Source organism: Theropithecus gelada, chromosome 8 (genome assembly GCF_003255815.1).
Source record: "Theropithecus gelada isolate Dixy chromosome 8, Tgel_1.0, whole genome shotgun sequence".
NCBI classification, from domain to species: domain Eukaryota; kingdom Metazoa; phylum Chordata; class Mammalia; order Primates; family Cercopithecidae; genus Theropithecus; species Theropithecus gelada.
The window spans coordinates 122,492,064-122,517,000 of NC_037676.1; the positions used below are offsets into that span (position 1 = coordinate 122,492,064).

At 37.7% G+C, this 24,937-nt stretch overlaps 1 protein-coding gene across 1 annotated transcript in view; it reads left to right on the top strand.

Moving 5' to 3' along the window:
- Positions 1 to 24,937, top strand: part of COL14A1 (collagen type XIV alpha 1 chain) — a 242,278-nt gene that overhangs the window by 165,755 nt on the left and 51,586 nt on the right. Inside the window, exons 36-40 of the mRNA XM_025394901.1 lie at positions 1,319 to 1,405; positions 11,269 to 11,322; positions 15,293 to 15,388; positions 16,890 to 16,943; positions 17,305 to 17,358. Coding sequence (XP_025250686.1) covers positions 1,319 to 1,405; positions 11,269 to 11,322; positions 15,293 to 15,388; positions 16,890 to 16,943; positions 17,305 to 17,358 — 345 coding nt within the window. The remainder of the gene's footprint in view (positions 1 to 1,318; positions 1,406 to 11,268; positions 11,323 to 15,292; positions 15,389 to 16,889; positions 16,944 to 17,304; positions 17,359 to 24,937) is intronic.

The window sequence follows — 24,937 nt, forward strand, 5'->3', positions numbered from 1 at the left end:
TAAATGGGAAATTGGCAGCAGAAACACTCAGAATCCTCCGTTGTATCAAGCAAAGATGTGATCACCACTTTTTCTGGGAAGGACCCTTCTCGTTCCTTTTCTTTTTACTTGTCTCATTGAAGAGGCGTAAATTCCATAGTAAAAAGACACGGTGCAGTAACAGTCAGCAGCACTGGCAAAACCATCACTGAGTCTCTGGCTACAGGTGGCCTGTAATTAGCCTTATTTTGGGATCTTTCAGAATGAATGCTTAAGTTTATGTTTCACTCTAGCTGGCCAGATTTCAGGCCAGATGTATTCACAGGGGGTTTGAATTGAAATCTTTTACTGTTGTCCAACATTTAGAGAAAAGTATACACACCATGTAACAGGCCATTTGCTTAACCTTTCTTGGGTTTCTGTTGTGAATGTTGTAGAGACTCAGATTATTTTCAATTTGGCAATTTAACTGTCATCTGTGCTCTATTTGGCTCTAATTTTATTTTCCCCCAAAGTCTTAAATAATGACTAATTTTTTCTCTATCCAAAGGAACTGATGAACTCCATGAAGTTCTATAGTATCTTATCCCAGTGCTGAGCTCATTTTGGCTGCTGTTCTAAATGGGATATTTATAAATTGTTCAATAGCTGTTAGCAGGTGCTCTGTCTTCCTCTACAGATTCCAGTAACTCATTCAGATATATTTAGCCTTCCATTAATAATCTATTTTGTAATGTCACATGATAACAATATTCCCTAAGAGAGAAGAAAAATGTTCTCCTATTCCAGAGCCTTAGATCTACACTGTGATGTTTTTCTTACTTTCAACCACAGAATGTGAGCAGTTGTGGAAACTGTCATAGGGAATTAATGATGAGTTTAAACATTGATTTTGTTTTTCTTTGTTTTAGTACTGATATAGTTGTTTTGATTGAGTACTCCAACAAGTTTTCTTTTATCCTTTGAAACAGAAAAATTATTATAGCATAAAAAAGTTTTCAAGACCTTTAGTTCACAGAGTACTATTACTCCAACCAACAGAATTAAATAGTAATCAAGAATTTTTTTTTGCACTCACTTCTGATTGTCTTTCCTCACCTGGGTTCCCAAGCTGGTTTTAGCAACACCCATTGATAATAGTGATTATCAGTGACCAGGAGGTACCCATTCATTTTTCTTTACAGAATATATTTTGCAATCGGGAGTGAATATTCTCTGCCTTTGTAATGTGCACTTGAAAGTCTAAAAATATCTTAAATCAAATTGTTTTCTTTAAGCCAGTAAAGCCATTTGTATAAACTGGTATGCTAATGGTTGTGCTCTTTTTGTTTCTTTTCAGAGAGATGATGAGTCTTGCCCAGACCTTCCTCATTCTTGCTCCTGTACTGAAACCAATGAAGTGGCTCTGGGACCAGCGGGCCCACCAGTAAGTCTTGCTGAGTTCAGCCTTAAATGTTCTTTAGTAATATTAATAGCTATCACTTGTGTGTGTCTAATATGTGTTGTCTACTGTACTAAATGGCTATTACTCACTTAATTGTAGGAATACAGTGAGACACAGAGATGTTAAGTAGCTGGATTAAAGAACACAGCTTGGAGGAGCTGGGCTTCAAATCCCAGTGTCCATGACTCCTAGAGATGATGCTCCTCACCACTGTGCCATACGATGTCTCATACTGGTCTATACTCAAAATCTTCCCTTAAAGCTACTATGGTTAATTTTCAGTGTGAATATTTCAAACCAGGACTTTACTTGTACCTGTAAGATTTGCATACACCTGCTTTGTCCACTTTCTCTCTCTTTTTTAAACTTTTACCTTAGGTTCAGTGGTAGATGCGAAGGTTTGTTATATAGATAGGTAAACTCATGTCATGAGGATTTGTTGTACAGATTATTTCATCACCCAAGTACCAAGTCTAGTACTCAGTAGCTATTTTTCTGATCCTTTCTCTCCTTCCATCCTCCACCCTCAAGTAGGTCCCCGTGTCTGTTGTTCCCTTCCTTGTGTCCATGAGTTCTTATCATTTAGCTCCCACTTATAAGTGAAATCATGTGGTATTTGGTTTTCTGTTTCTGTGTTAGTTTCCTAAGGATAATGGCCTCCTGCTCCATATATGTTACCACAAAAGACGTGATCTTGATCTTTTTTATAGCTGCATAATATCCCATGATGTATACGTACCACATTTTCTTTATCTGTCACTGATGGGCATTTAGGTTGATTTCATGTCTTTGCTATTGTGAATGGTGCTACAGTGAGCATTCGTGTGTATGTGTCTTTATGATAGAATGGTTTATATTCCTTTGGGTATATACCCAGTAATGGGATTGCTGGGTTGAATGGTTGTTCTGTTTGTAGCTCTTTGAGGGATCGCCACACTGCTTTTCACAATGGTTGAACTAATTTACACTCCCACCAACAGTGTGTAAGTGTTCCCTTTTCTCCGCAACCTTGCCCGCGTGAGTGATTTTTTTACGTTTTAAAAATAGGCATTCTGACTGCTGTGAGATAGTATTTTATTGTGATTTTGATTTTCATTTCTCTCATGATCAGTGATATTGAGCTTTTTTTCATATGCTTTTTGGCCACTTGTATGTCTTCTTTTGAAAAGTGTCTGTTTATGTCCTTTGCTCACTTTTTAATGGGATCGTTTGGGTTTTTTCTTATAAATTTGTTTAAATTCCTAATAGAGGCTGGATATTAGACCTTTGTTAGATGCACAGTTTGCAAAAATTTTCTTCCATTCTGTAGATTGTCTGTTTACTCTGTTGATAGTTACTTTCGCTGTGCAGAAGCTCCTTAGTATAATTAGAGCCCATTTGTCAATTTTTGCTTTTGTTGTGATTGCTTTTGGTGTCTTCTTCGTCATGAAATCTTTGCTCATGCCTATGTCCTGAATGGTATTGCCTAGGTTGTCTTCCAGAGTTTTTATAGTTGTGGGTTTTACATTTAAGTCTTTAGTCCATCTTGTGTTAGTTTTTGTATGTGGTATAAGGAAGGGATCCAGTTTCAATCTTCTGTGCCAGTTATCCCAGTACCATTTATTGAATAGGGAGTCCTTTCCCCGTTGCTTGTTTTTGTCAGCTCTGTTGAAAATCAGATGGTCATAGGTGTGTGGTCTTATTTTTGGGTTCTGTATTCTATTCCACTGGTCTGTGTGTCTGTTCTTGTGCCAGTACCATGCTGTTTTGCTTACCATAACCCTATAGTATAGTTTGAAGTTGCATAACATGATGCTCCCGCTTTGTTATTTTTACTTAGGATTGCCTTGACTATGCAGGCTCTTTTGTGATTCCACATGAATTTTAAAATAGTTTTTTTCTAGTTCTGTAAAGAATGTTATTGGTAGTTTGATAGGAGCAGCATTAACTCTGTAAATTGCTTTGGGGAGTATGGTCATTTAAACAATATTAATCCTTCCTATCCAAGAGCATGGAATGTTCTTCTATTTGTTTATGTCATCTCTGATTTCTTTGAGCAGTGTTATAATTCTCAATGTAGAGATCTTTCAGCTTCCTAGTTAGCTGTATTCCTAGGCATTTTATGCTTTTTGTGGCAATTGTAGATGGTACTGCATTCTTGATTTGACTCTTGGCTTGGCTGCTGTTGGTGTATAGGGATGTTAGTGATCTTTGTGCATTGATTTTACATCCTGAAATGTTGCCAAAGTTGTTTATTAGCTGAAGGAGCTTTTGGGCTAAGATGATGGGATTTTCTAGATATAGAATCATGTCATCTACAAACAGGGATAGTTTGACTCCCTGTCTTCCTATTTGGATGCCTTTATTTCTTTCTCTTGTCTGATTGCACTGGCCAGGACTTCCAATACGATATTAAATAGGAGTAGTAAGAGAGAACATCCTTGTCTTGTGCTGGTTTTCAATAGGAAATGCTTCCAGCTTTTGCCCATTCAGTATGATGTTGGCTGCAGGTTTGTCATATATGGTTCTTCTTATTTTAAGTTATGTTCCTTCAATACCTATTTTATTGAGAGTTTTTAACATGAAGGGATGTTGAATTTTATCAAAAGCCTTTTTTGCATCTATTTAGATAATTATGTGGTTTTTGTCTTTGGTTCTGTTTATGTGATGAATCACATTTATTGATTTGCATATGTTGAGCCAACCTGGCATCCCAGGGATGAAGCCTACTTGACTGTGGTGGATTAGCTTTTTGGTGTGCTGCTGAATTCAGTTTGCAAGTATTTTGTTGAGGAATTTTGAATTAATGTTCATCAAGGATATTAGCCTGAAGTTTTCTGTTGTTGTGTCTCTTCCAGGTTTTGCTATCAGGATGATGCTGACCTCATAGAATGAGTTGAGGAGGAGCTATTCCTCCTCAATTTTTTGCAATAGTTTCAAAAGGAATGTTACCAGCTCTTCTTTGTACATCTGGTAGAATTTGACTGTGAATCCTTCTGGCCCTGGGCTTTTTTTTGTTGCTAGACTATTTATTATGGATTCAATTTCAGACCTTGTTATTGGTCTGTTCAGGGAATCAGTTCTTTCTGGTTTAGTCTTGGGAGGGTGTATGTGTCCAGGAGTTTATCCATCTCCTCTACGTTTTCTAGTATGTGTACATAGAGGCATTTGTAGTAGTTTCTAATGGTTACTTTTATTTCTGTGGGGTCAGGTTAACATTCCCTTTGTCGTTTGTAATTGTATTTATTTGGATCTTCCTTCTTTTCTGCTTTATTAGTCTAGCTGGTGGCTTATCTATCTTACTAATTTTTTCAAAAAACTAACTACTGGATTTGTTGTCTTTTGAATGTTTTCTCGTGTCTTGATTTCCTTCAGTTCAGCCCTGATCTTGGTTATTTTTTGTCTTCTGCTAGTTTTGGGGTTGGTTTGGTCTTGCTTCTTTCATTCTCTCAGTTGTGATATTAGGTTGTTAATTTGAGATCCTTCTAACTTTTTGATGTGGGTGTTTAGTGCTATGAATTTTCCTCGTAACACTGCCTTAGCTGTGTCCCAGACATCCTGGTAAGTTGTACCTTTGTTCTCATTAGTTTCAAAGAACTTCTTGATTCTGCTTAATTTTAACTTTTTATGTATCCTGAGATTATGTTAAAATGTTAAAAAAATTACAACTGTTGTCTTCCTATTGGCTTGTTATGTGAATCATTGTAAATGAAACCATTTAACTTCAGTAATGCTTTTTACTTCAAGTCTGATTTGTCTAATATTAATATGCTTCCAATATTTGTGTTTTGGATTCTTTGTCTAATTTATTAATTTTCTAATTTGTCTACCTTGCATGTTCTCATTCCAGCCAGTTGGAAAGGGAGAAAATGGTTGAGGACAGCATTTGGTTTTCATTTAAGAACAACACCCAGGGTATATGCAGCACTCTTTCTCTCATATTCCATTAGCCAGCACTTAGTCATAAGGTCATACCTACTTACATAGGATTACAAGAAATCAAGTCCCTAGATGGATGGTTATGTGTTTAGTTAAAACTCAGGGGATCATATTATTACAAAGAAGCAGTGGAAATGAATGTGAGGACAATTAGCAATTTCTGTACAACTGTGAAAACTATCTTTTTTTTTTTTCTGAGACAGAGGTTCGCTCTTGTTGCCCAGGCTGGAGTGCAATGGCACAATCTCGGCTCACCGCAACCTCTGCCTCCCAGGTTCAAGTGATTCTCCTGCCTCAGCCTCCTGAGTAACTGGGATTACAGGCATGTGCCACCATGCCAGGCTAATTTTTTGTATTTTTAGTAGAGACGGGGTTTCTCCATGTTTGTCAGGCTGGTCTTGAACTCCTGACCTCAGGTGATCTGCCCGCCTTGGCCTCCCAAAGTGCTGGGATTGCAGGCGTGAGCCACCATGCCTCACTGAAAACTATCTTTTGAAAACACTTCAGATGTCAGAAATAAAAATATTTCAGATGAACGAAAACTATTAATTTACCGCCAATATTCTCTCTAAGGAATATGCATAAGACATAATTTAAAATAAAGAAAAATAATACCAGAAGAAATTATGACCAAAGAAATAGCAAATATATGGGCAAATCTTAACAAATATTAATTTGTACCATATATATTTTCTTCATTGTTTATTTGCAACATTTTGATGTCTTTATATTTATATTTTAGATATTTCTCTTTAAATAGCATATGCCAAGATTTTGCTTTTAATTCGGTTTTACAATCTTTCTTTTGTAGTTTAGTCCATTTCTATTGGTTGCGATAACTGACCTATTCTGATTTACATCCACAACCTTAATTTTACTTTCTTGGTTTTTCTTGATTTCTCAATTTTTGCTTTTTTATTTGTATCACATATATATTTCTTGCTTGAGATTGTATTTATTTTTGTCTTTAAGTTTTGCTTTTATTGCATTCTTTTTTTCCCCTCCACTAGTTTGGAAAGTATACTCTATGGCTTTTCTTTTTCTTGCATTTTTTTCTATGAAATAGTAGATTTGTTTTGGTTATCTTTTTGTTGTTACTTTCTTTTTTTTCTTTTCTTTTCTTCTTTTTTTAAATTATACTTTAAGTTCTAGGGTACATGTGAACAACGTGCGGGTTTGTTACATATATATATACATGTGCCATGTTGGTGTGCTGCACCCATTAACTCATCATTTATGTTAGGTATATCTCCTAATGTTATCCCTCCCCCCTACCCCCTCCCCCCAATAGGACCCAGTGTCTGATGCTCCCCTTCCCGTGTCCAAGTGATCTCATTGTTCAGTTCCCACCTATGAGTGAGAACACGCGGTATTTGGTTTTCTGTGTTGTGATAGTTTGCTGAGAATGATGGTTTCCAGCTTCATCCATGTCCCTACAAAGGTCACGAACTCATCCTTTTTCATGGCTGCATAGTATTCCATGGTGTATATGTGCCACATTTTCTTAATCCAGTCTGTCACTGATGGACATTTGGGTTGATTCCAAGTCTTTGCTATTGTGAATAGTGCTGCAGTAAACATACGTGTGCATGTGTCTTTATAGCAGCATAACTTATAATCCTTTGGGTATATCCCCAGTAATGGGATGGCTGGGTCAAATGGTATTTCTAGTTCTAGATCCTTGAGGAATTGCCACACTGTCTTCCACAATGGTTGAACTAGTTTACAGTCCCACCAATAGTGTGAAAGTGTTCCTATTTCTCCACATCCTCTCCAGTACCTGTTGTTTCCTGACATTTTAATGATTGCCATTCTAACTGGTGTGAGATGGTATCTCATTGTGGTTTTGATTTGCATTTCTCTGATGGCGAGTGATGATGAGCATTTTTTCATGTGTCTGTTGGCTGTATGCATGTCTTCTTTTGAAAAGTATCTATTCATATCCTTTGCCCACTTTTTGATGGGGTTGTTTGTTTTTCTCTTATAAATTTGATTGAGTTCGTTATAGGTTCTGGATATTAGCCCTGGCTTTTCTATTAATAGCTGACCCAGAAGTTTTTACCAGATATACTTAGCTTAACAAAGTTCGAAATAATCAGCATTTCTATACTTCTTTGCCAGTGTGATGAGTTGGAATTCTTTCAACTTAGATCGTCTTCTTAATAATTTACATGCTCTTACTACCCAGTGTTTTAATACTGTTTTTAACATCGCAAATTAGATGTCTTGGTTATTATTATTGCCTGTGTGAGCTCTAAAACATAAACTCTCCAGCAAGTCTCAGCCACCTTTCCCATCCTTCCTGAGGGCACTTTCAGTTCACATGTGTACTATAGTTTTTTTAGTTTTATTTTTTTCTTCTTGGTTCTTAAGAATAGAGTTCTTAATTACAATAGTGTTTTAGCCAGCATTAATGCATGTTTATAAGTGGGAGGGTTTTCAAGTTTTTCATCTGTAATATGCTGGAACAAGTCATAAAATATTTATTTGTGACCTAAACAGCAAACTTTCTAATGAGGAGAAAGAGCAGAGATGTGAAAGGGAAGGGTTGAGCTTTGATTTGGAGGGGAAAAAAGGTGTAAAATAAGAAAAAAGCAATTGAAATGTTATATTTCAAAAATTTCAAATAAGGAAATTTTGTATTCTAAATAAAGCATAATAATAAACTAATTAAGAAATAGTATCTTGAGCAATATGTAATAAATTCTGTTTGACGATTGAACATACTTTGATTGTTTTCTCATTCATGAATTTCACAGTAGTATGATGTATCAATAAAACCAAAGGATCTGTAGGAAGATCTGAATAGAAGAATCCTATTCTCTTTGCAAAGGCTAACCCTCTCTTATTGAAAAGATGATTGTTTTCATCCACAAGTATTTGTTGAATTCTTGTCCCATGCCCAGTGACAAGAGTTAAAGATGAGGTGGAAATTAAGTTAGAAGTATAAAAGGATCCCTGGCTTTTGGACACAGTGCCTCTGACATGAATATCTGTGAGATAAACAGTCTTGATTATTATAATTTGAATAAAATCTTCAGTTGAAGATATATTTGAATATATATTTGAATAAAATCTTCAGTTGAAAACAGATCATTTAAGATGCACAAACAAAAAGTTGTGACAGACTGGGTATATTAACTGAGATAGACTAGGCTGCGAGAAACAGAAAATTTAGCTAACACAGTAGCGTAAACTATGAGGACAATAGGACATTTATTGTTTGCTCAATAAAAGGTTTAGAGGCAGATGATCTGAAGAAGGCAAATGAGGCTGCTAGACAACTTCTTCAAGGACTTGTGCTTGCTCTAGCTTCCTATGTTGCTTTTCTTAGGCTTGCTGCTTCTTGATCAAATTGGCCAAAACTGCTTAACACAACTATTCCTGCTTGCAAAGAAAAACCAAGACAACAAGTATCTGTCTTTTTTGGCCTTTATCGTAGGCGTGAAATGGAGAAGGGGGTCAGAAAAGGCTCTTAGGGAGCCAGCCATAGTGTCTGACACGCTGGAGGAAAAACTATAATGGAGCATGTATAGAAATCTGATATACGGCACTTGATATTGGCATTGCAGATCAAGTAGAGAAATGATTGGTATTCAGTAATGGTGCTGGGACATTTAGTTTTCCATGTAGAAAATATCTATAAATAAAAGTATATATAACATCTGAGTTTGTGTAAGTACACTCCATGATGTTCACACAATGACAAAATTGCCTAACAAAACATTTCTCAGAATGCACTTCCATCACCAAGCAATGTATGACTTCTTATGAAGAATTTCTACTCATTAAAGAGAAAAAGACATGTAACCCAATAGAAAACTGAGTGAAGTGTATAAATAGATGGTCACAGTGAGAATAAATGCAAATAGATAAACTTATGAAAAGATACATAATCATAATAGTTTTCAGGGAAATGAAAATTGGAACAAGAATAAGGTTTTTCTTTAGCAATCTGGTTGATAAAAATGTAAAGTTTGGAAATATTCAGGGTTGATTAAGATTTAAGGAAACAGGGCCCCCCTTAAACTGTTGGCAGATCTATAAACTGGCACAGTTAGTTTAGAGTGCAATCTGATAATGTATCTGCAAATTTATCAACTTTCACTTATGATTCTATTCTTGGTATCTTCTTCTGAGAAATAGTAAGTTTTACTTAAGGGATATGTAAGGATGTCAATTGAAACATGTTTTAAATTTTTTTTAATTTTTTATTTTTTGAGACTGAGTCTCACTCTATCATTTTGGCTGGGGTGCAGTGGCATGATCTCGGCTCACTGCAACCTCTGCCTCCTGGGTTTAAGCGATTCTCCTGCCTTAACCTCCCAAACAGCTGGGATTACAGACCTGTGCCACCACGCTTGGCTAATTTTTGTATTTTTGGTAGAAATGGGGTTTCACCATGTTGGCCAGGCTGGTCTCGAACCCTTAACCTCAAGTGATCCACTGGCCTCGGCCTCCCAAAGTGCTGGGATTACAGGCATGAGCCAGCGCGCCCAGCCTGAAGCATTATTTAAACGGCTGAAAATTGTGGGAATAAAACTACTTAAATTTCCAATAATAAAAGAATGGCTAAACAAACTCTTACATATCCAAGGTTCAGACAACTATGCAACAGTTAAGAATGAATTAGATCTATGTGTGCTATAATAAAAAATCACTAAAGCATATTAAGTTGAAGTCATAGCTGTGTAAAAAGCGTGACATCACATATTTAAAACATACACAGCAAAAATACAATAATACTATAGGCAGTATTTTCTATAGATACATATGCACATGAATAAAATTACATTTTATAATTGTATTTTTAAAATCTGGAAGATGAGTAACTAATTGATAAAAAGGAAGAGTGCATGTAAATGTTTTTTTTAAAAGCCAAGGAAATTTTAAAGATCACCTGACCCAGTGTTTCCTTAAGCGATACAGTGTTCTGCTAATGGTGTACGGTATCCCTTTCAGTAATCCTGGACATAGCATGAAATAAATTGGAATCACACAGGCAGAAAGTTAGTCCATTTTCAAGGATTTTTCAATCCTTCTGCTCAGGTGAAAGATAAATTCTGTCTGGTGCCCACGTGGTCCTCCTAACACTTATTCGTCTCCCTTTTTATTAAAGAGCAAACTCTTGGCTCACAGATTTCAATAGAAACAGAATCTAGCTAAATTTAGTAGCAATATTTACAGTGTATTGATTTCTAAGATTACCTTATAGTTTTAGCAAGCGATACTTTTTTTCATTTACTGTAATGCTGTATTTGCTTTTAAAATAAGTGAAATAGTCAATTAAGATATTCAGTAAATACACGCATGTGTTTAGACACATGTGAATGTACATACAGGAAATATATATATATAACATGTATATACATATTATGTTTGTAGATATATATCTATATAAAGAATACTGCTATTAAATAATATTCTAGATAGGGCATTAATATGGCAAAAACTTTGAGGGGAAATATGAATGACAACTTTCAGAAAGATGAAACTAATTGTCCTTTTGTTGTATAAAGAAAATTAGGTTGTTGTTACTTTCATGTGCTTTTTACAATTTAATTGGATCATCTCAAAGTTATGATTTATATGTTATATATATGTTATATAACATATATAATTTTGATTAACTGTGTATTCTTTGGATCATTAGTAATGGTAGTCTTCTATAATCACTAAGTAAATAAAATCTTACGATTTTTCAGTATTTAAAAATGATTTGGCAAAGAAAGTTTTCCAAAACCATGAAAGGGCTGGGGCTGGGTGGTAAATTTCCAGTGAAGGATCATGATGAATGTATACTATTACACAGTGTGTTGGCCTTTACATGAAATAATAATGAGTTAATTCATACTATTAAGGAAAATGAATGAAATACACTGTTTTGAGATTTGTCTTTGAGCTAATATTTAACATCTGTTTGCCAGGGTGGTCCGGGACTCCGAGGACCAAAGGGCCAGCAAGGTGAACCAGGTCCAAAGGTAATGTGCATGTTCTCCCTCTCTCTCTCTCTCTCTCTCTCTCTCTCTCTCTGTCTCCTCCCTCTCTCTGTCTCTCCCCGCCTCTGTCTCTCTCTGTCTCTCTCTCTCTCTGTCTCATCTCTCTCTCTCTCTCATAAATAGCCATCATTTTGGAATTAAGTATGACTGAGTTCACTCTTGCAATCTAAACTTCCTTCTATTTTTATGAAAGTTGTGCCTAACTCTTCTTCCTTATTTTAAGAGACTATGCTTTTTAATCCAAAAGAATATTTAATAACTCAGTGGAAAGAAAGGCTTCTGGATCAGAAATAAGAATGTCAATGTTCTAAGTGGTTTAGTCTCCAAGGTAGTTCTCTCAGAATTTGTACATTCTTCTCTTCCTTTACCTACAACAAAAGCATATCTTTAGAGGAATCATGCAGAACCACAACTTGGCATCATTCCTTTCCAGGTAATTTCTCAGGTTTTGGATTCCTCCTTCTCCACTGCACTATATATAATCAAACACACAACTCCGTTTTTCATTCTTACTGCCCAGGGTCATCAAATATGGTGGTTCAGGTTGTACACTCTACAAAGGCACCCGCCAAGAGACCAAGCCATGCCAAGCCATGTCAAGAAACACATTTTTCTACTTTGCACAAAGGCATCCTGAGGACTGGCAGAAGCCCAGTCACTAATGAACCTCAGGCCTCCCCATCTTCTCTCCAGCTCTTGGCAAATCTTCTAACTGGTCTTCTGTCCCAAGTGGCTTAACATTTCGATTGATTCTTCACATCTGCCCCCAGATTAATTTCCTTAAAGTCTATGCTGGATCACATCATACTTTTCAAAAACCTGCAGTCACATGCTGTTGCCTTCGGAATACCATTCACCCTCTTTGCTGAGGCATTGAAGGTCCTTTATAACTTGACTCCCATTTCATTTTCACCATGTTGCTCCACATGTTCTCTTCTCCATCCATCTTGCTTGACTTACTGCTCAATATGGTTTCTTATTAAATTTACATAACATTTATTCATGGGGAGGAGAACATTGCAAGGCTTTTTACCATAAAATTGGAAACAGATGAAGCAAGGTAGAAGAAAATATTGGGATAAAAAAGAAGTAAATGAAAGAAGGCTGAAGATAATCAGGTACTACCCAATTCAAAATTCAGAACATAAGATGTCTCCTTTTTTGTTTATTTTGTTTGCTGGGACAGACTTGATGTATCTTACTTGGCTCCATCTTTTATGGTGCTGTAAGAAGGGCAGCAGTTGGAGGCCTCCTCTCAAGCAAGGGTGCACTGGATCTTCCTCAGTTTCACCCAAAGGCAATGCCCCTCTGCTCCTATAGATTCTAGTTCCCTCCTCCCAATGCCTCTATCAGCATGACCCCGGTGTTTTCTAACATGATCACTGGATGATTGTTCTAATCATGAAGATAAATGAGTTCGTAGATGTTTGGTGGTCCCAAGACCTACCCATTTCCTCCAATTATCCATTCCCATGGGACTGCTACTGATACAGTTATTTCTGTATGATGATTTTGATGAATCACAGATCCAAATATGTAGTGGTTTTTGAAAAAAGTCTTATTGGACAACGAATGTTGACATGTCCACCAATGTGGACAGTGCGGGAATAGATACCTTCCATACAGAAGGTCTCAATATGTATTATTTTTTATTTTGTTGCAGCAAATACAGAATAAGAATTTGGAAGGACAAAGCAACCTTCTTCTTGGTCTCCCCTCATCATTTTTGCCTCATATTTTACAGGATAAAATGGGACCCCCTACTTTTTGCCCTTCTACTCTATTTGCAATTTCTTGATAATATATTATTAAACTCAGCCAGGTGCAGTGGCTCATACCTGTAATCTCAGCACATTGGGAGGCTGAGGCAGGTGGATCACCTGAGGTCAGCAGTTCAAGACCAGCCTGGCCAACATAGTGAAACCCTGTCTCTACTAAAAATACAAAATTAGCTGGGTGTGATGGCGGGCACCTATAGTCCCAGCTACTCGGGAGACTGAGACAGGAGAATTGCTTGAACCTGGGAGGCGGAGGCTGCAGTGAGCAGAGATCGTGCCACTGCACTCCAGCCTGGGCAAGACAGAGCAAGACTCCATCTCAAAAATAAATAAATAAATAAATGATATATTATTTAACTATTATATGTTAAAATGATATATTATTAAACCATTATAAATACTAAGTAATACATAAAAATTGCCTCCTTGCCGCCTCCGTTGTATTTTTAAAAATCCCACTCCCTCCCTCTTCCTTCTTCTTATGCCATGCTCCTTGTAAGAATAGTTATCACTCAGTGCTTTCACATGCTCACCTCCCAAAGAATTCTCAACCCATATATGCTTCCTCTTCCTCTGGGAGTCCTATGAAAATTCTCTCATAAAAGTTCCCATTTACTTGCTTGTTACCAGTTCCATAGATTAGGGTTTAATTTTTCTTGAGATCTCTACAAAATTTAACACAATCAAACACTTCTTTGTTTGAAAATTTCTCCTCCTTTGGCCGTTTCTGTACCACAGTACCACTCCATCTTCAGCCTCTTCCTAATTCTCAGGCTTTTTCATTTCAGATTCTTCCCCAGGTTTCTCTTCCTTTCCCTTCTACCTGATTATCATCTCATTTTTATCCACATTCTGTTTCACTCACTCAATATATTCTCTTTAATAACCTCACCTATAAATATATTTTCAACTACTCCCAAATCCAGACCTAGCCTTACTCCTTGGCCTGCTGGACATTTCCATGAGGTTTATCCCATGCACCTAAATCTTAACAAGTCTTAGTCTGCACTCGTTATCTACCCACACTTTACCCCCACAAAGGCTTTTTTTTTTTCTTGTATTCTTTGTCCCAAGTAATGAGTTCACCAATCTCACATCTAAGATGATACCCAGATGTTGGAGATCCAATTTAATAAAAGAATAGCTTTAGTTGAAGTCACAAAATGAGACAGAAGAGGTTGAGGATAGGTAGGTTTTTCTGGGTCTAAGATTTCCTACGTGGTTTAGTTTTAGTTAAACCGCAACAAGGTCCAAGCTACAGAAGTAAGGGTAACAGAAGTAAGGGTGAAAGGGATGTCTGATCCTGAAAAAGAAAGGAAGTAAAATAGGCTGGGCATGGTGGCTCACACCTGTAGTCCCAGCACTTTCGGAGGCCAAATTGGGAAGATCACCTGAGGTCAGGAGTTCAAGATCAGCCTGGCCAACATGGTGAAACCCCATCTCTACTAAAAATACAAAAATTAGCCAGGTGTGGTGGTACACGCCTGTAATCCTAGCTACTCGGGAGGCTGAGGCAGGAGAATCACTTGAACCTAGGAGCAGGAGGTTGTGGTGAGCTGAGATCGTGCCACTGCACTCCAGCCTGGGCAGCAGAATGAGACTCTATCTCAAAAACAAAAAATAAAGAAGGAAGTAAAATAATACTAAGCCTAGGGAAGGTCATTCAGTGGACATTGAAGCAGTTATAGTGTGATGGCAGCATCAAAGTAAGGAAGAAAGCAGAGGCTAGGTGCAAAGTTCTCAATAAATGCAGAGGAGTCCCCCTGAGGTAGGTGGTTGACAGTAGTGAAGACAGAGAGAATGTAGTTCATCTGGACGGTGTGAACCTTCCCAGACTAGGAGGGTGGTCTAGAAGCACTTATAAATTTGTTATGGAGTGTGGGGGGTCTCATTACTTACATAATTGGCATAGCACTCTTATTTACAGAAGCAAAAGTAGTAATGATAATCATAAAGTTGCAGCAATCCCTGTGTGTTTACTTTTATGGTTTACTGATGACATTTTGCCTGGAAGGTAAATCATTTGAAGCTTGATGTCTTGTTATCCTGAGTATTTCCTATCTTGGGAAAAACTATATAAGAAAACAAATTATAATTGTCCTAAGCAGAAATATTTTTTAGATGTCAGAGAGTCTAACTTACTTTTAGGATGATACTTCTCTGTTGCCTTCCAGGGACCAGATGGCCCTCGGGGTGAAGTTGGTCTACCAGGACCTCAGGGTCCACCTGGACCCCAAGGACCAAGTGGTCTGTCCATTCAAGGAATGCCCGTGAGTTATGTTCAAACATTCAGATGGATTTTATTGTTGTCTCTTTTCCATGCGGTTACAAAGAATGAACTTTTGTCTTCTGTGTCTTCATAATGAATATCAGTCCCTTTGAAAACAATGACGGAGTGTCATTTCACTAATTGTGCCCTTAGCCATTTTTTGTTCAATGATGAAGGTCTTTTAACAAATAAGTACATGCATACTATTGGAGCTAGGTCCATCCACAAGCATTGTGTCTATAGAGAAAGAACAAAGCTTAGCATATATAGCCCTTTTTCTCTTTTAACTAAATTCTTAATGGATGTGATAACATCCAGAAAGTAACAAATGTTATACAAATTTAAGTTTTTTCATTATGTGTGGTAACTGCTGATATAAATTAATAAAAGCCGTTTATTCACAATCCTTATCTCAGATGACATCGAAGTGCAGTTTATGGAGAGTGAGAGTTTTAGAATTTTAGACAGTGTACTTTATATAGCTGCATTTCGTTGGAAAGTCGTTTTGTACCATTGAAAAAAAGTTAATTCCATTCACTAATCTTCATTAATCTTCCTATAGGGGTCTACAGTTAAGAATAAAACCAATCTCTTTAATTCATGTTGGAAGCAACCAGATCCTTTTAAGCACAATTTTTGGCAATCTTTCTGCACATATGATTGTGTCTGCCTAGCTGAGAAGTTTCTCCTACAGTGTTATTTTTACATTTTAGAAAGCATTAATGTGCCAATTTGTGTAATTACTACTAATAATAAACATTGATTGAGGTCTTACTACATGCCAGATTCTGTGTTTGCTTTTCCCTTCTTATATTCCATTTGAGTATCTTCTAGCCAAAGCAAAACAAAACAAATCTACATAGAAATGAGATTGTAAAATCCAAACTGTAAATAATACTGAAATGTTCAAGTCTGCCCTCCATGTATTTACAGTATTGGCCTCGCCATATTAGACTGTATATTCTATGTTAAAACTATCCTGGTATATAAATGTTCAGCTCCATACGAATGTTTACATAAATGGTATAACATATGTGGAAAGTGAAATATATTCTGTTGGCTGGGTGCAGTGGCTCATGCCTGTAATCCTAGAACTTTGGGAGGCCAAGGCAGGCGGATCACTTGAAATCAGGAACTTGAGACCAGCCTGGCCAACATGATGAAACCCCATCTCTACTAATAAAGTACAAAAATTAGCCGGATGTGGTGGCGGGCGTCTGCAATCCCAGCTACTCGGAGGCTGAGGCAGTAGAATAGCTTGGACCCGGGAGGCAGAGGTTGCAGCGAGCCAAGATCGTGTCACTGTACTCCGGTCTGGGCAACAAGAGCAAGACTCCATCTCAAAAAAAAAAAAAAAAAAAAAAAAAAAGGATATATATATTCTGTTTAGATGTTAGTGTGAACACAATTTACTTTGGAAAATATTTAAATAATGAGAGAGGGAAAAGAAAATGCTAAGAATTTCCCTGTGTGAACTTAACTGTATACTTTTGGATATTCAGGGAATGCCAGGAGAAAAAGGAGAGAAAGGAGATACTGGCCTTCCAGGTCCACAGGTAATATTTTTATTTTTTAAGTCTATTGCTGTCAGTCTACACCTTTGCCAAGGGGGGGAAAAAAGCTGGAGCTTCTGAAGTCAGTTGTGATCTTGGTAAGTGTTTTCCATATTAAAGACTGTTTGCCTGTATTCACTTACCCTAAGCCGCTTTTGAGAGTCACACTGATGTTCCTCAGGTGAGCTCTGACAGGGAATGTTCTTTGCCCATGAATAACTTCTAAGTCTGAATTGTGGGTTACAAAGGGTTCACCTTTATGCTCTTAGGTTTGTTTGGAGGCCTTCATCTATTTCAGGGAAGCTGGGTGAGCAGATGACTCATTCCTGTGAACCTGACTCTTTTTTGTCCCTCTTCTACGTAGGGTATCCCAGGAGGCGTTGGTTCACCAGGACGTGATGGCTCACCAGGCCAGAGGGTAAGGTCTTGCCCAAGGTTGGTTTTTAGCAAAGTAGACTTTTCACCAGGTCACTCTTATTGCTGACTGGCTTCTATGTAAGGGAGTCAAGCCAGTTTTTGCTTTTTGTTTTCTCCTGTTTATGTATATTTCACCTATCCTGCATCTATTTCCCTTCACTGACATCTTCTATGTTCATTACTTCGTCAAACCCTAGGAACTTCCATCAAACCTTCCCAAATTAGCACATCCCTTTCCGAGTGCTCCCATAACCTGAATATAGTTTATTGTGTGCATTGGTTTAGTAGGTTTCTCCAGTTCTTTCGAATCCTTGAGGCATACATGTAAAGGAAATAAAGAACCATATGAATTGAAATTTAAATAGAATGGCTTTCTGTAGTATCGCTTACATGGCAATCTCTGTTTATTTAATCTAGTTCAATTATTGGTTCTTTTCATCTGTTCAAGTGGACAGCAGTACAATAAAGTGTAAAGATGTTCAGGAAAGGGATACATTAACATCTGGTATTTGTTTAGTCGATAAAGTTTTACTGAACCAGGTTTGAGGTTCTTGTTCTCAAAGAGTTTACAGTTTATTGGGAAGAAATACAAGTAAATAAGAAATTTTTATTACATGCTATAATGGGAGCAGAGCCCTGTGAAAACACAAAGAATGGATAACCAAGCTAGACTTGGAGGCTGGAAGAAGGCTTCTCAGACGATGTACCATCTAGGCCGAGTCTCGATTGAAAGATAGAAGTCAGCCAGGTGAACAAGGAAAGGAAAACTATTGCAAGCAGAGGGAACAGCATACACAAAGAGATAGAGGTGAGGGAAGGTGGGGCATTTCCAATACTGTATTTCATTTAGTTATGGCAGGAGATTAGAGTAATTGTGTGTGTGTGTTGAATGCATGTGCACACATACTTAGGTGTGGGGCGATTGTTAGGAGATGAAGTTAGAGACGTAAGCATAAATTCACTTAAATCATCTATTTTTTTCCAACTAAGGATTTTGAACTTTAACATGAAGGCAATAAGAAGTCATTAAATTTTCAGCAAGGGACACAGAGGCTGATCTTCCTTAAACTGTCACCGATTTAGACATGTGAGCAGCTCCACAGTTTTCCTCAAGACTGGATTATATAGAGTGGCAACCACTTAGATCCAAGCCAATGAAGGACAACACATCTGGCGTTCACTGGTGTTTTTGGTCAAACTTACTAGGTTAGCAAACAATTGACTTGAGCGCTCACTTCTCTACTCAAACAAGGCTTGCTTTTAGCTCAGGGTAGCTATACTGTTCAAGAATAGTGAAATTGTTCTTGTTTTTTTTCTATAGAATGTAGATGTGCAACCCTTCTACTTCCACCCCGCTTTTTTTTTAACACCAAACTTTCGTTTGTGTAAAATCTCAGTGTAGTCTCTGTTCATCAAATGGAATTACTTAGTCCGTGAAACATGTTTAGGTGAATGTATCTGAAGAAGGCATTCTGTAACAGTTAGATTTATGTAGCGTTCTTGTTGTACATGTGGAAGGAATGTCTAGAAATATTTATATATTTTGGCAAAGGGCGTAGGCTAAAATCCTGTGTGGTTACACACCTGGATTCCTTCGTGATTCCTAAAGTTCTGAAAATGGCAATTCTAAAGATTTAGTTTGGTGAGTTTATTTGATTTATCTGTGCATGAAGTCCAATCTTGGCAAAGAACTCACAAATCAAACATGTTGGATTAGTGTTTGAATCATTTGGTTTTGGAATTCTTTCTTTTAACACCAATATACCAACACAGACTTTTGATAAATATTTTGCTATCCCTCCAAACGTGTGTTCCTCTATAGGATTAAAAGTCTTAGAGCTGTAATAAAGTGATAAGATATCTATACTTGGATTTTATTTTACTTTCTCTTCCAATCTGGAAGTCAAACTTTTAGAGTATGTCTGATTCTTACTTTGAAAACATATTAGATGGAAGTGGGCTTGCTTTTCCAAACTAGATTTCTGAGGATACTCATTCTTTATAGGGCCATGTTTGAAGAAAAGATTATATGAATCCTGTGATGATTCTTTTAGGAGAGATATTTGAAGGCAATATCATTTCAATGTGCAACAGGAGGGGATGCCATTCACACAGAATAAAACAAAATGGTGCCCCTGAAATTGTGTAACATGGCTGCCTTGCTTGAGAGAAGGACCACATATTTTATCAATCAGCAATGTCTTAATCGAGCACATATAATATGCTGTGTACTACGCTCAGCCTGGACAGAGTTGCTCATTACTGCCTACAGGGAAGAATCCAGAAGAAGAGAGAACTTCAGTGGCAGAGGGAGACAGTTTGTAGACTATTTACCTAGAGGAGATGGAAGGAAGGGATAAGAGCATGGCTATTCCCTGGGGCCAGAAAAACAAAAGGGTCTTCTCAGAGACAGTAGAGAAGGAAAGAAGAAATGAAGGATGGATTAAAAATGCCTATTTAGGTGGCTGTGATCTGTTCAGTCAACTGACCTGAGGGCTTAAGGATAGTAAAGTTCTAACACGGTTAGATATTAATAATTACTGGGCAGGATTGTAAGGTAGGAGGCCCAGGACAACTTTCATGGTGGGAGACAGACCTTGGACACGAAGCACCCCAGAAGACATGCTGCACTGGAGGGCCAGCTCTCCCTGGTTTGGCAGTAGGAGAGGAGGTACTGTTTATAGAGTAAGCACAAACACCTTGCAGTTATTCCTGCTCCACCTCAGGCCATTCTAAAAGGCAAAGCTACATTTGGGGAAAAAAAAATTACAACAACAATAACAACCATGGCTTGGAACAGACAGAGAGCAAACGCAGGATGATGAAACTTACTGCTGAAATGACTGAGAAGACACTTCCAGAAAACTCCCCAGTCAGGCTTCACTGTCCAGAAATTCAGGAAGGCAAAGTTTTTTATTTCCCTCCACTCTGAGCACTGAAATCACTTAATGTTACTGTGCCTTTATTTCCCCAGTCCTGTGTGAGTAAAGCCTACTCTAGGGAAAGGAGAAGGAAGCTGCAACAAACATTTTCAATGATGTTCAATGGGTGCTTTTAGCTCCTTGGACAGTGTAAGGAGTACGTGAGTGTGGTGTGCGGTAGGTTTGGTGGGCTATTCCTTACTGCTCATTTTTCTTTCTTTTCTATCTTTGCCTTCTCTTGTTTATTTACTTATTTTAATTTTAATTTTTACAGATAAGGTCTTGCTCTGTGGCCCAGGCTGGAGTGCAGTGTTACAATCGTGACTCACTGCAGCCTCAAACTCCTGGGCTCAAGTGATGCTCCCACCTCAGCCTACCAAGTAGCTGGTACTGCAGGTTTGCACCACCATGTCTGGCTAATTTTTTGTTTTTGTAGAGATTGGGGTCTTGTTGTGTTGCCCAGGGTGGTCTCAAACACCTGGCTTCAAGCGATTCTCCTGCCTCAGCCTCCCAAAGTGCTGGGATTACAAGCACGAACCACAACACCTGGCCAAATCTTTGTCTTCTCTTATTGACAGGCACAAACTTAAAGTGCAAACCAGGTGCCATCACCTTGACTGAAAGCTTAGGGAAAGGTTAGCATCCCTTTCCTGGAGCTGAAACCAATAGTACCCCTGAATTTAACCTAGAAGGAGAGAGATCTTAACAAATAATAAAAAGGAGAAGATGAAACATCTTTTCTTCTAATGTTTCTAGCTTATTCTGGCTTTTCCCAAGGGGAATCTTTGACTCTTAGAGGTAGCTCTTATTCAACTCTGGGCCTGAGGCCATAAGCAAGTCCGGTAAAAACTGGACTTCTTCACTGAACAAGTTGCAGCCTCTTGCTAGGCAGCCAGTAGAGTACAGGACCACACTTTGAAAAGCAATAGTGCAAGTTCGTATTTCATAGCCAAGTGCATTGAGGCATTCAGTTTTCATTCCAGGTCATTCCAGAAGAAAGCGTTTTCGTCTCATCTTTCATTGCACTGTAAATCTTGTCACTGCTCTCATCTCCTTCCTCTTCTTTTCTTGGTATCTGTGACCTCAGGACCTATCCTGTGATCTTTGAGCTCCTCTAATATAGGGTGGATTTCTCAGTCCCCACCCTAGACATCAGGGTGGTCCCCAGGAAAACTAGGAAGAACAGGCAAGACATGGATTACTTCATGTTTCCAAGCCTCACTTTCCTCAGTAGTAAAGTGGAAAAAATAATATTTGACTGTAGAGAATTGTCATGGAGATTAATTCATATAAAGCATTTCTCTATAAAAATGTGATTTTAGCTAATATTAGTATTCACTATTTTCAAGGTAAACTTAAGTCTGGACATTTATAATATTTTATAAGGCTTGTACTTGACATTTCAAGATGCTCTAGAAGACTAAAGAAATACAAAAATTCTTTTTTTAAAAGCAAGTTAAATTTTTTTTTCTTGGATTTCAAATGACAAGGACACCAGAAGCATGCTTCTAGATTGTGCAGGTTTTATGTCTACAAAGGACATATTTGTGATGAATATTCCATTTCTTCAAAAGTGAGTTAGACTTGACATGCACTTGAGAAACTGAACTTGAGTCAACTATCTGGATTTAATTTTTATCATAAATGTTAAGCAGTGATGAAATATTTATCTAAGGAATATTTTGTAAAATACTAAGATTCATGATAATTATTCCCTTGAGCATCTTACTCCTTCTGAAGAGGATGTGTAAATACCATCACAAAACTAGTGGAGGGAATAATTTGATTTTCTTCTTTGTGGGTCTAGATGGGTTTTATAAAATCCCAAGAAAGCCTTTGCGCAATCAGCCACAGTGATGATGGTATATGCAATTGAGACTAAGCAGATTATTTTAATAAAAATAGCAGCAACTACTACCATTAATTATTGAGTATGTGCAGGTGCTTTGCAAATATGATATTCTCCAGTCCTCAGAATAACTATGAGTGCTAGGCATTGTTATCCCCATTTTACAGACAAAGAATCTAAAGCTCAGATAACTGAAGAAACAATGGCACATGGCTAGTAAGTGTTAGAGCTAGGATTTTAATCCATCTGCCTAGCTCCTACACGTCACTCTTTCTTTCCACAAAATTATATTCGTAAAGATCACCATAGGATTTTGTTACTGTGAGAAAATCTTTCTCAAAAGAGATATTTAATAAGCAGGACTTCAACATGGAAGATATCTCACCCTGCATTTTGGGGCAATAGGAACCCAGTGTGGGTAACTTTCTTGAAGAAGTAGATACTGATACTACACCCATAAAAATATGCTTTCTTGATCACTTTACACCTTTACCTGGAGAGTGGCACACCTGGGCACATCTGAGAAGAGAACAGCTACTAGGACACATTAGTTTCCTGTTATTACTGACTCTAAGGATACTTCTGGACTGGGCACGGTGGCTCACGCCTACAATCCCAGCACTTTGGGAGGCCAAGGCGGGTGGATCACGAGGTCAGGCGTTCAAGACAAGCCTGGCCAACATGGTGATACCCTGTCCCTACTAAAAATACAAAATAAATAAATAAATAAATAAAATAACTGGGCATGGTGTCAACGCGCCTGTAATCCCAGCTACTCAGGAGGCTGAGGTAGGAGAATTACTTGAACCCAGGAGGTGGAGGTTGCAGTGAGCCGAGATCGCACCACTGCTCTCCAGCCTGGGTGACAGAACAAGACCCCGTCTCAGAAAGAAAAAAAAAAGATACTTCTGAAATTGTCTTTATCTGAGACACAGGCGTGGTACAAATAGTAACATCTGCTTTGCACCCTGGTTCTAACACTGTCCTTCAGCGTCGGGACTTGCATTTTATATTGGTAAACCAGCAGTTTCCTAACTTAAGTCATCAGGTTGTTGTTTTGTGTTTTAATATACAGATTCCTGGACTTCAGTCTCAGAGATTTGGAATCAAAAGGTCTTAGGCATGACTTAGGAATGTATAGTTTTTAAAAGCTTAATGATTCTGATAACCAGCTAGGTTTTGGAATTACTAGGTAGTATATTGTGTGAGACCTACCGATGTCAAAGTGATTTCTTTAATAGACTATTGCTGGTATTTTGTTTTGTTTTAATTCCCTGAAGTCATCACTGCAGGTTACTAAAAATGTACATATGTTTATATTTATATAGATACACATTGAAATTATAAATGAGTGTGTATATATTAAAAATCGTATATGTGGACCGCATGTTCTCACTTATAAGTGGGAACTGAACAATGAGATAACATGGACGCAGGGAGGAGAACAGCACACACTGGGGCCTGGTGGGAGGTGGGGTCGGGGAAGGAGAGCATTAGGAAAAATAACTAATGCATGCTGGGATTGATACCTCGGTGACAGGTTGATAGGTGCAGCAAACCACCATGGCACACATTTACCTATGTAACAAACCTGCACATCCTGTATATGCACCCTGGAACTTAAAATAAAAATAAAATAGTATGTGTGGTACATGTGCAAGATATGCAGGTTTGTTACATAGGTAAATATGTGACATGGGGGTTGGTTGTACAAATTATTTCATCACCCAAGTATTAAGCTGTTAAACCTAGTATACATCAATTATTTTTCCTGATTCTCTCCCTTCTGCCATCCTTCACCCACTGATAGGTCCCATTGTGAGTTGTTTCCTTTTATGTGTCTGTGTGTTCTCATCATTTAGCTCCCACTTATAAGTGAGAACATGCAGAATCTGGTTTTTCTATTCCTGCATAAGTTTGGTAAGAATAATGCCCTCCAGCTCCATCCATGTCCTTGCAAAGGACATGCTCTTATTCTTTTTTGTGGCTGCATGGTATTCTATGGTGTATATGTACTACATTTTCTTTATCCAGTCTATCATTGATGGGCATTTAGGTTGATTCCATGTCTTTGCTATTGTGAATAGTGCTGCAATGAACCTATACATGCATGTGTCTTTATAATAGAACAGTTTATACTCCTTTGGGCATATCCCAGTAATGGGATTGCGAGATTGAATGGTAATTCTGTCTTTAGGTCTTTAAGGAATCACCACACTGCCTTCCACAATGGTTGAACTAGTTTACACTCCCACCAATAGTGTAAAAGCATTCCTTTTCTTCCACAACTTCACCAGCATCTGTTTTGTTTTGTTTTGTTTTTAACTTTTTAATAATAGGTATTCTGACTGGTGTGAGATGACATCTCATTGGGGTTTTGATTTGCATTTCTTTAATGATTAGTGATGTTGAGCTTTTTTTTTTTTTCATATGATTGTTGGCTGCATGTATGTCTTCTTTTGAGAAATGTCTGTTCATATCCTTTGCCTACTTTTTAACGGAGTTTTTTTTTTTTTTTTGTAAGTTTGTTTAAGTCCCTTAGAGATGCTAGATATTCGGTCTTTGTCAGATGCATAGTTTGCAAAATTTTTCTCCCATTCTGTAAGTTGTCTTTTTAGTCTGTTGATAGTTTCTTTCGCTGTACAGAAGCTCTTTAGTATAATTAGAGCCCGTTTGTCAATTTTTGCTTTTGTTGCAGTTGTTTTTGGCAGCTTTGTCATGAAATCTTTGCCCATGCCTATGTCCTGAATGGTATTGCCTTGGTTGTCTTCGAGAGTTTTTATAGTTTTGGGTTTTACATTTAAGTTTTT